General features: G+C 42.8%; 1 protein-coding gene across 1 annotated transcript; it reads left to right on the forward strand.

The window, feature by feature from the left end:
• The first annotated feature begins 8,339 nt into the window (after positions 1 to 8,339).
• On the forward strand, positions 8,340 to 12,832 carry LOC135208099 (basic proline-rich protein-like). Its single transcript, XM_064240247.1, has 4 exons — positions 8,340 to 8,450; positions 9,534 to 11,314; positions 12,052 to 12,256; positions 12,602 to 12,832. The coding sequence occupies exons 1-4, from the start codon at positions 8,340 to 8,342 to the stop codon at positions 12,830 to 12,832; spliced, it is 2,328 nt and encodes a 775-aa protein (XP_064096317.1).
• Positions 12,833 to 13,080: the final 248 nt, after the last annotated feature.

Here is a 13,080-nt window from a genome sequence, read left to right on the forward strand (position 1 = left end):
CTACAAACGAAGGAAATAACAGAATAAAATGGAACTAAAAAGAAAAAAGCTTTAAAGAGAGATCACACAGTACCACTAAGGCAGGTCCCATTTTCGCGGCTTGAAACGAGGGCGAAGGATTACGCGTCAGGACATCGCTGAGGTTTTTCCCCTTTTTCAATCTAATGGTTTTTGAGGGAATCATTTAATAACAAAGCTCTGCTTCCCCTCTCGGATCCCGTACCTTTATGTGGCTTCTTCTTGTTTTTTTTCTTTCTTTTTTGTGTATCTCATATTGCATTTTCTTTGTTTGAGCGATCCGGCACTTGGTCAATTTTGTTCTAAAATCTGAACCTGGAGGGATTCGTATTTTCTTTATTTATCTATTTAATTAATGATATATATATATGTATATATATATATATATATATATATATAATATATATATATATATATATATACACACACACACATATATATATATATATCTTATATATATATATATATAATATATATATATATATATATATATATGTATATATATATATATATATATATATATATATATATATATATATATATATATATAATATATACATATTATATATTATATATATATATTATATATATATTTTAGATTATATATATATATATATATATACATAATATAGTATAGTTAATTTATATAAGGAATATATTTATATCCTTTTCTTTATGAATCCAGTTAAGCACAATCATCGATTTCATGTTCGTTCGTGACAGACTTCTGAAATGACCAGACGATGAAGTCCAGAAGAGGGCTGGATGCCGCTTCCAGAGGGTCTGGATGATTGAATATCCATTTGATGATTGGATGGAAATGTGCCAGAACGTTTACATCATTCTCTCTCTCTCTCTCTCTCTCTCTCTCTCTCTCTCTCTCTGAAATGCCACGAGTCTTTATATAATCCTGAGTCAGTTATTGTGGCGAACTGATTGAAAAGAGGCAAAAGTTTGTTCATAGATATCCGCCGATTTCGGTCGACAAATGGACTGACTCTCCAGTTTATAAATATAGCTGGAGAAAAAAACATAAGTATGCAATTTTGTCCCTCTGAGAAGCTTGTATAACGTATGACCTCAAAACTGTGCAAATTAAATACTTTGTAACGTTGCATTTGATATAACATTGAAAATTAATACCATACATCAAAATGTCAAATTTCATTGCCATATTTTAATCATTGTTTTTTTCGCCCCAAATCTTTAGAATAACAAGCATTCAAATAGTGTCTACAATAAAGTGTTCCAAGAAATATGCATTGAAATCCTTTCACTCTGGAGACTTTCTCTAATTGTATCTCAGACACAGATCGTATTATATAACAAGCACCTTCAAATGAAAGCATACTGATTGACCAACATGAAATATTAGAACTGAAAGCAAAATAGTATTAAAAGGAAACATAATTTGCAAAGCAAAATAAATCTTTATTGAAAAATAATTGAAGTTCCTAAGTAAGACGATTCATTTCGAGTTTGATTAGCCGTGTTTGTACAGTTGGACACAGGTTTCCCTGGTACACCTTCTTGAGGGACTTCGAAAAATTATATGGTAACAGTGTTTACTGAGGGGGACGGGGAGGACTCTTCCTCTTTTAGCAAGAGTTCCACCAATAAGTTTCTGGAATTCTTTCAGTGGGAGGAGTCATTAGGTATGGTTGGAGAAACACACACACACACACACACACACTCACACGGAGTAAAAAAAAGAAAAAAAAAAAAAAAGAAATCTGAGCAGGTTATATCACTGTAACTAAGATTACTGTCTCACTTTTAATATAATTTTGTTTATTAAGATTCCATTTAACTTTCGTCTAGGTCGTTATCTTACCACCGTGTCTGTTATTATATATCGGTCATATGCATTACGCAATACTTAAAATTGATAAAAATTTTAGAGTTATATTGGTATTGGAGAGAATCACGAACATCATAACAGGATATTTTAACCTTATCACGTAAGCCAAGTTTATAGTATCGGTTTGAAGTGCGTTTCCTACCCAATTAAATAGAATAGGAAGCTATAAAGAGAAAGCGCAGCAGCACTTCATTGAACATACCCAAACACTATGAACTTGTTGAAAGTGTCCGACACCTTAGCTCCTCTCTCTCTCTCGCTCTCTCTCTCTCTCTCATATCAGCTAATTTAAAGTGACATGTCATCTAGAAATACCACTGCGCTAAGTATGCAGTTTTGATATGTCATTAACACAGTCTAATCTTGACTAAACTAATATATGCATATATATTTTTTTTCGGAGGGGGGGGGTGGGGGGGGGGGGGTGTTGGTCTCGGGGATTGAGTTCTTGTTGTTAAGTCGTCTTACAGGTTTTGGAATTCTAAAATGTAATTCAAACTGACAAGCTTCTTGCTTTTGCTGTACCGATGTTGGGTTTGTATTCCCTCTTGAATATACAGTAGATGTTATACCCTACACGCCGTTCATTACAATAATTATTACATGATATGGATAACATATTTACTTGGCTTATATTTTCTAATATATTAATTGTGATAAATGTTTTAATGTCATACGGACAGAAATTCCTTTCGCTCTTATCATCATTCGTGTGAGGATAATAGACAGACGTCTCTATTGTTAAACAGCCCCTTCAGTCATTTACCTGTCCATTGTGGAAAGAGCTATTTGGAGAAATGTAGTTTGATGATATTGTCCTAAGGTTATCTTTTTAGATAATTTTTAAAGAAAAAATCAGGATAGCGAAATTCCCTTTAGATTTTGAACTCCTTTAAAATATCAAATTCACCTCTCTAATAAATAAATTATAATAATCATGACCATGAGGTAATCCAAATATACACACTCAATTTTTACATTTATTTTTAATATTAGTGAGAAATCCAGCCACCTTCCTTCTAGATCACCTCTTGCAATCTGTTAGGCATAGAAGATTCATGGTTTCTGACGATCTGTGGTCGATTGTGGAAGAGTTTCCATTGTGTTCCCAGAGGTTCATAAGTTGATCTGGTCCTCTCCCTCTCCAGATTTCCCAACATTTTACCAAATTAGCCTAAATATTCTCAGTGAGGTTCATGTCTGTATCCTTACTTGGCCAGCCAAGCAACTGCAGATCCTCTCGACCTTGAAACCATTCCTGGACTATTCTGGCCGTATGGATGGGGCAGCGGTCGTGAATGAAAATGACAGGAGCAGGCGGGGAGGAATAATTCCGCTCTTGAAGTGAAAGAAGTTAGCAATCCTGAAGAATTTCAATGTATTTTTCACCAGTGAACCCCCACTCAATCCTGGTGATATCATCCATATAATGTAAGAAGATCCAGCCCTACAAGTTTACTGTGACATGCCCATTCCTGGTCACCTCGTAAATTTCTTCTGTAGTATCTGAAGGGAAAAAATCTCATTTTTAACAATTTACGCTTTGCTTTTCGTAATAGGGAAAATAATGCTATTTCGTTTGGGGAAATAAAATGCTAAGTAACAACCCTTGCAATAAGTTAAGAATGTTTATTCATCTGCAAGGATTAATACTTATAATAGCATTAACTTTGATCTGCAACAGTCCGTTATGCTATGACATTCTTTAATTCAGTAAACAGGCTGTACTCTATATTATAAGTTTGTCTACGTGATTATTCATAACATTAATAATGCATTTGCTTAATGCCTGAAAGCTGGCCATAATAGAACTAATGGGGGGTTTTCAATGAAGAATTTTTATTTTCACACTTCTCTTAGCAATATAATTCAATTAGCGGAAAATACATGGTTATTGGACAAAATTATTATCTTTTGATTATAATATTACCCTTGCTTATAATTATTATAGGCTGACTGTTATTAATGATTATAGAAACTCACCTTATATTACTCGGTCTTCAGTTATGTATTCTGCCGTGACTTCTGCTAGTAAAAGACCTTTCGTCACTGCATACGACTCGAGACCAAAATTCCATAACCTCCCCACCCCAAACAAACTGTTGAACAAAGGCAAGCCTATCAGCACGATGCCGTTCGGCGAGATATTCCTTCTTGGCAGTAATTCTATGAGGTATTCCTGCCTCATGCAGACGTCTTCGCACCGTCATGGCCGAAACATTTAATACCAGACGTTCACGAATAGCAATAGTATTGGTAAAAGGATCTTCTTATGATGCTTGTCGAATGTCGTCGTTATCCTAACGGGTGGTCATTCGTGGTGGAGGTCTTCGAACTGAAATAGGTAATTAACATGCAGATACCTAGATAATCAAGATTAATTATAGCCTGTTTAATTATGGGAACGCTACTTGGTATTCTGGGAAGTAAAGAGAAAGAATCACTATAAGAGTTCAACAGGACCAAAGCAACTGTAATTTAGGTTTCATAATTTCACGGCTTTATAAGGTTATAGTTTAAAAAAATTAATAAATAAATGAAATAAATAAATGCTATCCAAAGTCGGTCAATTTCCCAGTCTAAGCGTGCCTCCTTTTCCATTTATTTACTGTTGTAGGGGAGACGTCAAGATGCTGTGCAACAGCACGTATTGAAAGCCCACTTTCTCGTAGAGCGACGATCTGTGCCCGGAGAACTATATGTTGCTGTTCATTTGGAGACTATAACGAATACTACTAGCAGAGGAGATAACCTATCAAAATTTATACACCTTAGTCTAGCCATGATTGGGTGACAAACATTGTTAGCGTGTAATAGGGGTGCTTTTTAGCAGTGATATCGTTATCACTGAACAAAGTGATATATTAAATCACACGATTAGTGGGACTGATTGATTGGTTGGCTGTTACTGGCATTGCAACATCTCAGGTCATTACTGTCATTGATAACGTTTAAAATTCTGTATGTCTTCATAATGAAAAATTGTTAATTGTCTGTTTGAAACACTGTTTACTAAAGGTGGTGCTGTCCCTCTCTTAACGTGAATTCCACTAATCCACTTTCGAGCTGTTTTAGTGTATAAGAGGTTGGAGGATGCAAACTGTAATAAGTATTAATCCTCATAGATGAATAGACATTATCTTAATGCAGGGGTTGTTACTTAGCATTACATTTCCCCCTACCGATATATCATTATTTTCCCTGTTACAGTTCCTCGCTGGACGAGTGGTTTTCGCGCTCGGCTGCCAATTCGGTGGTCCGAAGTTCGAATCCTGGCTCGGCCAACGCGGTAATCGTCGGAGGAATTTATTTCTGGTGATAGATATTCATTTCTCGATATAGTGTGGTTCGGATCTCACAATAAACTGTAGGTCCCGTTGCTAGGTGACCAATTGGTTCCTAGCCACGAAAAAAATATCTAATCCTTCGGGCCAGCCCTAGGAGAGTTGTTAATCAGCTCAGTGGTCTGGTAAAACTAAGATATACTTTTTTTTTCCTGTTACGGAAAGCAACGCGTAAATTGTAAAAAAAATTCAGATTGTTTTTCTTCAGATAATACCAAGGAAACATTTAGAAGTGGCCAGGAGTGGCTTGTTACCGTAAACGTGGGCCTGGATTTCCTTACATGGTATATGTGATATCACCAAGACTGAAGGTTTTCATCAGTGAAAAATACGTTAAATTCTTCAAGATTTCTTTCTCCCTTCACTTCAACAGCGGAATTATCCCTTTTCACTTAGTCCTGTCATTTTCATTCATGACAGCTGCCCCATCCATACGGCCAGAATAGTCCAGGAATGGTTTCAAGGTCGAGAGGATTTGAATTGGTTGACTGGCCAAATAAGGGTGCAGACATGAACCCCATAGATCCCGAGAAAGATTAAGTCGATTAAAGATTGAACAATTAATTCACAGGTGCCCCGAGAGAGGCCGAAGTGCAGTGGAAAAATCACTGAATTTCTAATCAGTTTTTCTCCCCATGTATACATTAAAAAAAGATTATTTTTGTTTCCATTATTTTTATGCTTATCCATTTCGTATGAAGTAGCTACTGTCGCATGTCTTATGTAATATAAGCAGGTTAGGGGTAATTACGTTTGCTTTATGTCTATTACAATTCGAATCATAATTACCTGACCTGTTATCGAATTACAATTATAACTTCAATTACAAAATGGGGAACAATATCAAATACGATCATTAGTATAATTTCACAATTGTAATCACAGCTACAAATACATATATAAAATTTATTATTCAATTACATTTCGGCACCCCCAATTTCCTTAAACAAATGCAGATAGTTGCAAAGTGTTTATACTTGAGTTTAGTGTCCTTTTACAGTCAATTTCTGCAACAATTGTAAGTTGTAACTTTTAATACCTTTAGTACAAATACAAAACAAACATATCTAAAATATTTTAGAACTGCAGAAATTATCATTAACATCCTATGATTTGCCTAAGTAATTGTTAGTATGTTTATTATGTTGAAAATTGTTATGCTGATTATAAGAAAATAATACTGAAATACAAAACTCAAATATTGGAAAACATTTTCGCAAAACTTTGTACAAAAAAAAGGAAATAAATGGAATAAAATTTTTTTTAGAATTGGTAGCTGGTTTGTTAACATTCTCCCTTAATAATATAATAAATAAATTGGGTAGCGACTCAAACATCTCTCTATTGCATGTGGTTAAGATGAGTTTCTCGAAAAGTAAGAGGGCTGCTCTAGGATAACAATTTCAAATAAAGTACTTTATTATTTGAACTTTTCAGTTACAATTACGATTACCATTAAGTATAAATAAAAAACAAACGCAATTACAGTTAACTTCAAAACGTGTAATTAAAAAAATTTCAGATAAATGACAATTACTCCAAGCCTGAATAAAAGTATGTTTAATTGTAATTGGTAAAGCTCCCTTACTGTGGGTTTCACAGACAGTGCAGTCACGTTTTTGGTCAATAACCCTGTAATGAAGACTGGTATCAGTACGAGATTTTACTATAATTTTTGCGCTATAATCAAGGCTTTAACTCTAATGAATGTCGGTATGCTCAATTTTTATTTGTAACACAGAGCAACTATAACCAGTTACCTATTCAAACCAATCTGTAGGCAATGGGTGGCTCTCTCTTTGCTAAAAAAAAAAGTTGAAACGTTGCGTGACAAACGGATTTCTGCTACCATGCCGACAGTTATGTTCCGGCCATCTCTTCTTCACCTTCGTAATACAAGCATATGGCTGATGCCCCGAGTCCAAATGAAGATTGCGAAGGAGGTAACCAAACACAAGTATAACAGTAGCTTTACCATCAATCACAGTGTCTATCGTTCTACTACTCCACTATACATGCAGATATCTCTCACTCTAATCATTATAATCATTTACTCCTAACCCAAATCAATAGTCACTAAAGAAAGAAAAAAAAATTTGACCTCAAGATAAAAATAGTAATAGCTACTACTACTGCTGCTGCTACTGCTGCTGATGCTAAGAATAATAGTAAAAAAAATGCTATATCACTGGTTATTTTATTTATTAAATAATTTAATTAATATTGTTCCCAATTGTTTTTCAACGTAGAGCAAAAGTTAATATATCCATGCCTAAGGTAAGGTAGTACGGTACGGAATTTGCACATTTTTCCGTACCTGAACAGTACCGTACCGTACTTTGGTAAAATTGTCATTGCGTAATTCCGTACCGTACACATAGGCTAAATATCAACCGTACCGTACTGTACCGTAATGCCAGCAACCGAGTGAATCGTTAGATATAAACAACATTGTAAATTATTATTAGATTAGATAGATGGATAGATAAAAAAATCGTACAAAATATACTTAAACTGAAGTAACATTCAGAGAGAGAGAGAGAGAGAGAAAGAGAGAGAGAGAATGGATGGGGAGGAGAGGTGAGGGAAGGAAGAGGAAGGGGGTGGAAGTGGGGTGGAGGGAGAGGGTAGGCGAATTTTTTTTTCTTTATACTGTCGTGTTCATATCCATTTCTGGCTAATCGAGCCTTTTGCCTCTTCGTACAGGACAAGTGTCTATTCTTTATAATTTGTGATTCATGATTCTCTTAAAAATTACACTACAGCAAAATCTCGTACTTATACGAATCTTAGTTACAGGGAAATAGGTTAGAGAATTCGCGAACTTTACTTTTACCGAGCTCATTTACGAAGCAGTGCCTCAACGAGTATTCAGTTCTCAATGTAATTATTAACAGGAACAATAATTACGCGAGCTTATTATATTTAACAGTAGTATCTTTATTTCATACCATGGTGATTATGATCCCTATTGGCTAATCCTACAATCAAGGAACGATGTGGATATATGAAAGCAATGTATTGTTTTACTCGCTCGAAACAGAGTCTGAATCCCAACGAAGGTGAGGTCGTCCAGCAGGATTTTTTAAATAGGTCAGACTTCATAACCACTCACCATGAATCGAAGGGACACAAATCTGGCGCTGCGAGGACGAATTGTCACTTTACGCGACAATAGCTTCCCGATACGACCCATTGCACGTGATGTTGGTGTGTCCCCCACCACGGTACAGTTGTGGATAAGAAGGTGGGAGGAGAGTGGGAACTTGAACGACTTGCGTAAGTTGTTTATGCTGAATAATTGGTGGATATGTTACATTGTTCATGGTTATTTAATCTTGCTTATTTGATATGAAAGTTTCTTTCTTAAATGTATTTCGTCTCGCTATTATAATTTTGGTTAGACTACAGCTATCCAAAGCCATTCCAACACCACAGTAATAATTCAGGTGCACCTCCATAATTCCACGCCGGTGGGTGGTTGGCCCTTGTCAACCTCAACCATGAACAAAGTTAGATAGTCGATTGAGTTGTCTCGGTAAAATTAAGCCTATAAGAGCATTTTATTTGTGCCCACCCCGTCACAGTCATTGTGTGTCTTTTGATAGCTATAGTTTATTATAGGAAATATTCATTTCAGTGATGGCTCAGGACGATTTACAGTTTTTAATAACACCAAATCCGAAATTGAGAATATTATGGATATATGTAATCTCCGTTCTATTTGATATGCTTTTTGAAACCAAAAAAATATACAGCCATGTTTACTAAATTATGATCAATCCATAGAGTACAAAATTCGAAGAATCTAGAATTGATTGCGATGTTATATAAATTATAAGTTAACAACTTAAGATAATATGTTCTCTTAGCTAGGCCAGGGGTACTTCTTTGTGTTAATAGTCGCCTTGACACGTTATATAGAATTAATAGCACTAAAAACAAACAACACCGCAATTAAGTGTGCTAGGAATATTTATGAGTGCTAAATCAGTAAACATGGAATTCAACACATAATAATAATCTGACTAGGGTGATGTAAATCAATAATAATCTCCTTAACTAGTTGTGTGAATTCCTTTCCATTAAGAAAACCATACTATTTTTATCACCAGAGTCAATCGGTTTGGTAGAACGGATAAATAAAAAAAGTGTCATGTCTTATGATTTACAACTCGTGATATTGGATCAGAACTGGATTATAGTGGTTCTCGCGGTTTTAAATACCTTTATCATTCATATCTTGTATCTATAGAATTGATACCACAAGTAGCCTTATACGGTATGCCGCTTAAAACACTTTTCCACAGTGGCCCACCCGCCCCAGGGACCTCGGCGGGCCCAGTGGCCCTCCCACCCCGTTGAACCTCGGCGGGCCCAGTGGCCCGCCCGCCCCCGGGGACCTCGGCGGCCCTGTGCCCGCCCCGCCCCGGGACCTCAGCGGGCCGACTGGCCCGCCCGCCCCGGGGACCTCGGCGGGCCGTTCTGGCCCGCCAGCCCCAGGGACCTTGGCGGGCCGATGGTGGCCCGCCCGCCCGGGGACCTCCGGGGGGGCCCCAGTGGCCCGCCCGCCCCGGGGACCTCGGCGGGCCCAGTGGCCCGCCCGCCCCAGGGACCTCAGCGGACCGACAGGCCCACCCGCCCCGGGGACCTCGGTTGGCCCAGTGGCCCGCCCGCCCCGGGGACCTCGGCGGGCCCAGTGGCCCGCCCCGCCACGGGGACCTCGGCGGGCCAACTGGCCGCCCCGCCCGCCCCAGGGAGCTCAGTGGGCCCAGTACCCCCCGCCCCGCCCGCCCCGGGGACCCTTGCAGGGCCCAGTGGCCCGCCCGCCCCGGGGACCTCGGCGGGCCCAGTGGCCCGCCCACCCCGGGGACCTTGGCGGGCGGGCCCAGTGGCCCGCCCGCCCGCCCCGGGTACCGCGGCTGGGCGGGACCTGGACCCGCCAGCCCCAGGGACCTCGGCTGGCCCAGCGGGCCCTGCCGCCCCCGGGGACCTCGGCGGGCCGACTGCCCGCCCGCACCGCCCCACCTCGGACTGGGCCGACCAGCCCGCCCGCCCGCCCCGGGGACCTCGGTAGGCCAACTGGCCCGCCTGCCCCGGAAGGGACCTCGAAGGCCCAGTGGCCCGCCCGCCCCGGGACCCTCGGCGGGCCCAGGGTTGGAACCCCCGCCCACCCGCCCCGGGGACTCGGCGGGGCCCCAGTGGGCCCGGCCGGCCGCCCCCGGGGACCTCGGTGGGCCAACTGGCCCCCGCCCGCCCCCGGGGACCTCGGCGGGGCCATTGCCCCGCCCACCCCGGGGACCCTGGGGACCCCTTCGGAGGGCCCACCAGTGGCCCGCCCGCCCCGGGGACCTCGGCGGGCCCAGTGGCCCACCCGCCGCCCCCGGGGACCATCGGCGGGCCCAGTGGCCCCCCCGCCCGCCCCGGGGAGGCCTCGGCGGGCCAGTGGCCCGCCCGCCCCGGGGACCTCGGCGGGCCCAGTGGCCCGCCCGCCCTGGGGGACCTCGGCGGCCCACCGGCCCGCCTGCCCCGGGTACCTTCCCCGGGGACGGGCCCAGGGGGCGGCCCGGGACCCACCCCCCCGGGGAACCCTCGGTCGGGCCAGTGGGCCCCGGCCCCCGGGTATCGGCGGGCCCAGTGGCCCGCCCGCCCCGGGGACCTCGGCGGGCCCCGCCCCACTGACCCACCCGTCGACTGGCCCGCCCGCCCTGGGGACCTCTGCGGGACGACTGGCCCGCCCGCCCCGGGGACGTCAGCGGGCCCAGTGGCCCGCCCGCCCTGGGGACGTCGGCAGGCCCAGTGGCCCGCCCGCCCCGGGGATCGTCGGCGGGCCCAGTGGCCCGCCTGCCCCGTGGATCGGGACCTCGGTGGGCCCACCGGGGAGGCACCCGCCCGCCCCGGGGACCTCGGTGGGCCCACCGGCCCGCCCGCCCCGGGTCCCCGGGGGACGGCCCCGACCTCGGCGGGCCCACAGGCCCGCCCGCCCCGGGGACCTCGGTCGGGCCCACCCGCCCGCCCGCCCCGGGGATCGGTGGCCCACCGGCCCGCCCGCCCCGGGGACCTCGGCGGGCCCGGCTCCCGCCCCTGGACGGTTCGGCGGGCAAAGCCCGCCGTCCCTGCAGACACTTACCCTTTGCTTAGTCTTAGAACCAGAATATGCCACTGAATCCTTGCAAATCTCCTCAGGCTTCTCTCAATCCTTTCTTCCTTCTTTTGGCACTCCACGAAATCTTCACTGAATCCTTTGCTCCTTCTCCTGGGACTCCACCAATCTTCCCAATCAATTCTCTGCTCCTTTTTCTGCCACTCCAGAAATCCCACTCATTTTCCTCAACCCTTTCTACAATCCTCCATCTTCCTTTTCCCTTCAGGAATCAATAAAACTCTTAACAAAAACATTTTCACTGATGTTTATTTTCATCAGCTTTCTTTCCTTCAACAGTTAACAAACTTATTATACATAAACATCAAACTATTCATAACACTAATCTTCAAAACTTTCATCAATTAGTAACCTTTAGTTTCCCAAAGCAAAATAAAAAAAGAAACTATTGCGGATCTCTCTTAAGATCCAAACTAAATTCATTCATTCATTCACATCCATTTATGAAAGAAGTCCTTTAAACTCCACTTAAACTCGAATTATTAGTATGTAACAAGTACTACTCTCAAGAATTATTGTGTAAATGAAAAATTGCCATCTTTGTATATAACCTTTATTTATTTCAATTCAAATTAAATTTCCATACACAAACATTCTCTCATTTTCAAAATATATCCGTCTTCGTGAGTCCCACCCCTTAGACTGGATCCTGCTATTCCTTGAAGCTGGGCACCTGCTCCGGCACTTTCCAATTGTCCTTCGTCAGGCATCTGTAATTCCCCTTCAGGTTCTTCCGCTTTGCAAATCAATTCTCCTTCGCTCATCTCGTCTGTCGGGCCTCATCTCCCCGCTGCTCCTTCAGTTCGGCCTGGACACCAGTCCTTCCTCTCCACCGGATTGATTGCCGACCCATTTCCTTCTTCAAAAAAGGTATGTCAGCTCGTTCATCTTCAGCTACGCAACCTTATCTTCACGCTGGATTCCACCCTTTTTCCTTCGTCATGTCTTCCACTTCATTCTGCAGACGCTGCAACCTGACTCCACGTCTTTCCTGCGGATTCTCGCTTTTCCGCTCGCGTCCTTTTCTTCCTGGATGAGCCTCGCCATCTGCGCCGCTTCTGCGGTCTTCACCTGCAGCTCTTTCTCCTTCTGTCCTAGGAGTCTCTCTTGCCTTTCAACCTGGCATCGTTTCTCTGTCCAAATTCCTTTTTGTCTTGTCCATCAGATGCCTGATTTTATTCTTTTTTTGTTTTCTTCAGGCATTTTGTCTTCCAGCTGCTGTTTTTCCTTCTTCTCTTCATCGTTCTCCTTCAGCTTCGAGCGGTCGATCCTCTGTTGCAGCTGAAGAATTATCCTGTCCAAGTTCACCTGCTGCTCTCTCTGGCACTAGATGGTGTCTCGCAAGGCCGCAATTCTCTCCTTCAGTTCCTTTTCCTTGGGCTGTTCTCCTCCATCATCAGTCGTCAGGAGGACCCTCACCAGTGCATCGGCATTCATCGTAAATAAGATGATTATTCCTGCCTTAAGACTTCTCTCCGTATTTCGAACATCTGGACAACAACGTCCCAACAACACCTGCTAACTGGAAGCCATCTCTGAAGTGTGGTACCCAGTTCATATTCTCTCCTCTTCTTCCCTCGATTTTTCGTTGTTGGTTTTTATATATTCCACCAGAAATATTTCGATTTATCAAAACATAGCAGGAAATATTCTGGAAATATTTTAACTATGCCTTGTCTCTTGGTGTTTATAAA

This window comes from Macrobrachium nipponense, chromosome 34 (assembly GCF_015104395.2).
Source record: "Macrobrachium nipponense isolate FS-2020 chromosome 34, ASM1510439v2, whole genome shotgun sequence".
Classification (NCBI taxonomy): domain Eukaryota; kingdom Metazoa; phylum Arthropoda; class Malacostraca; order Decapoda; family Palaemonidae; genus Macrobrachium; species Macrobrachium nipponense.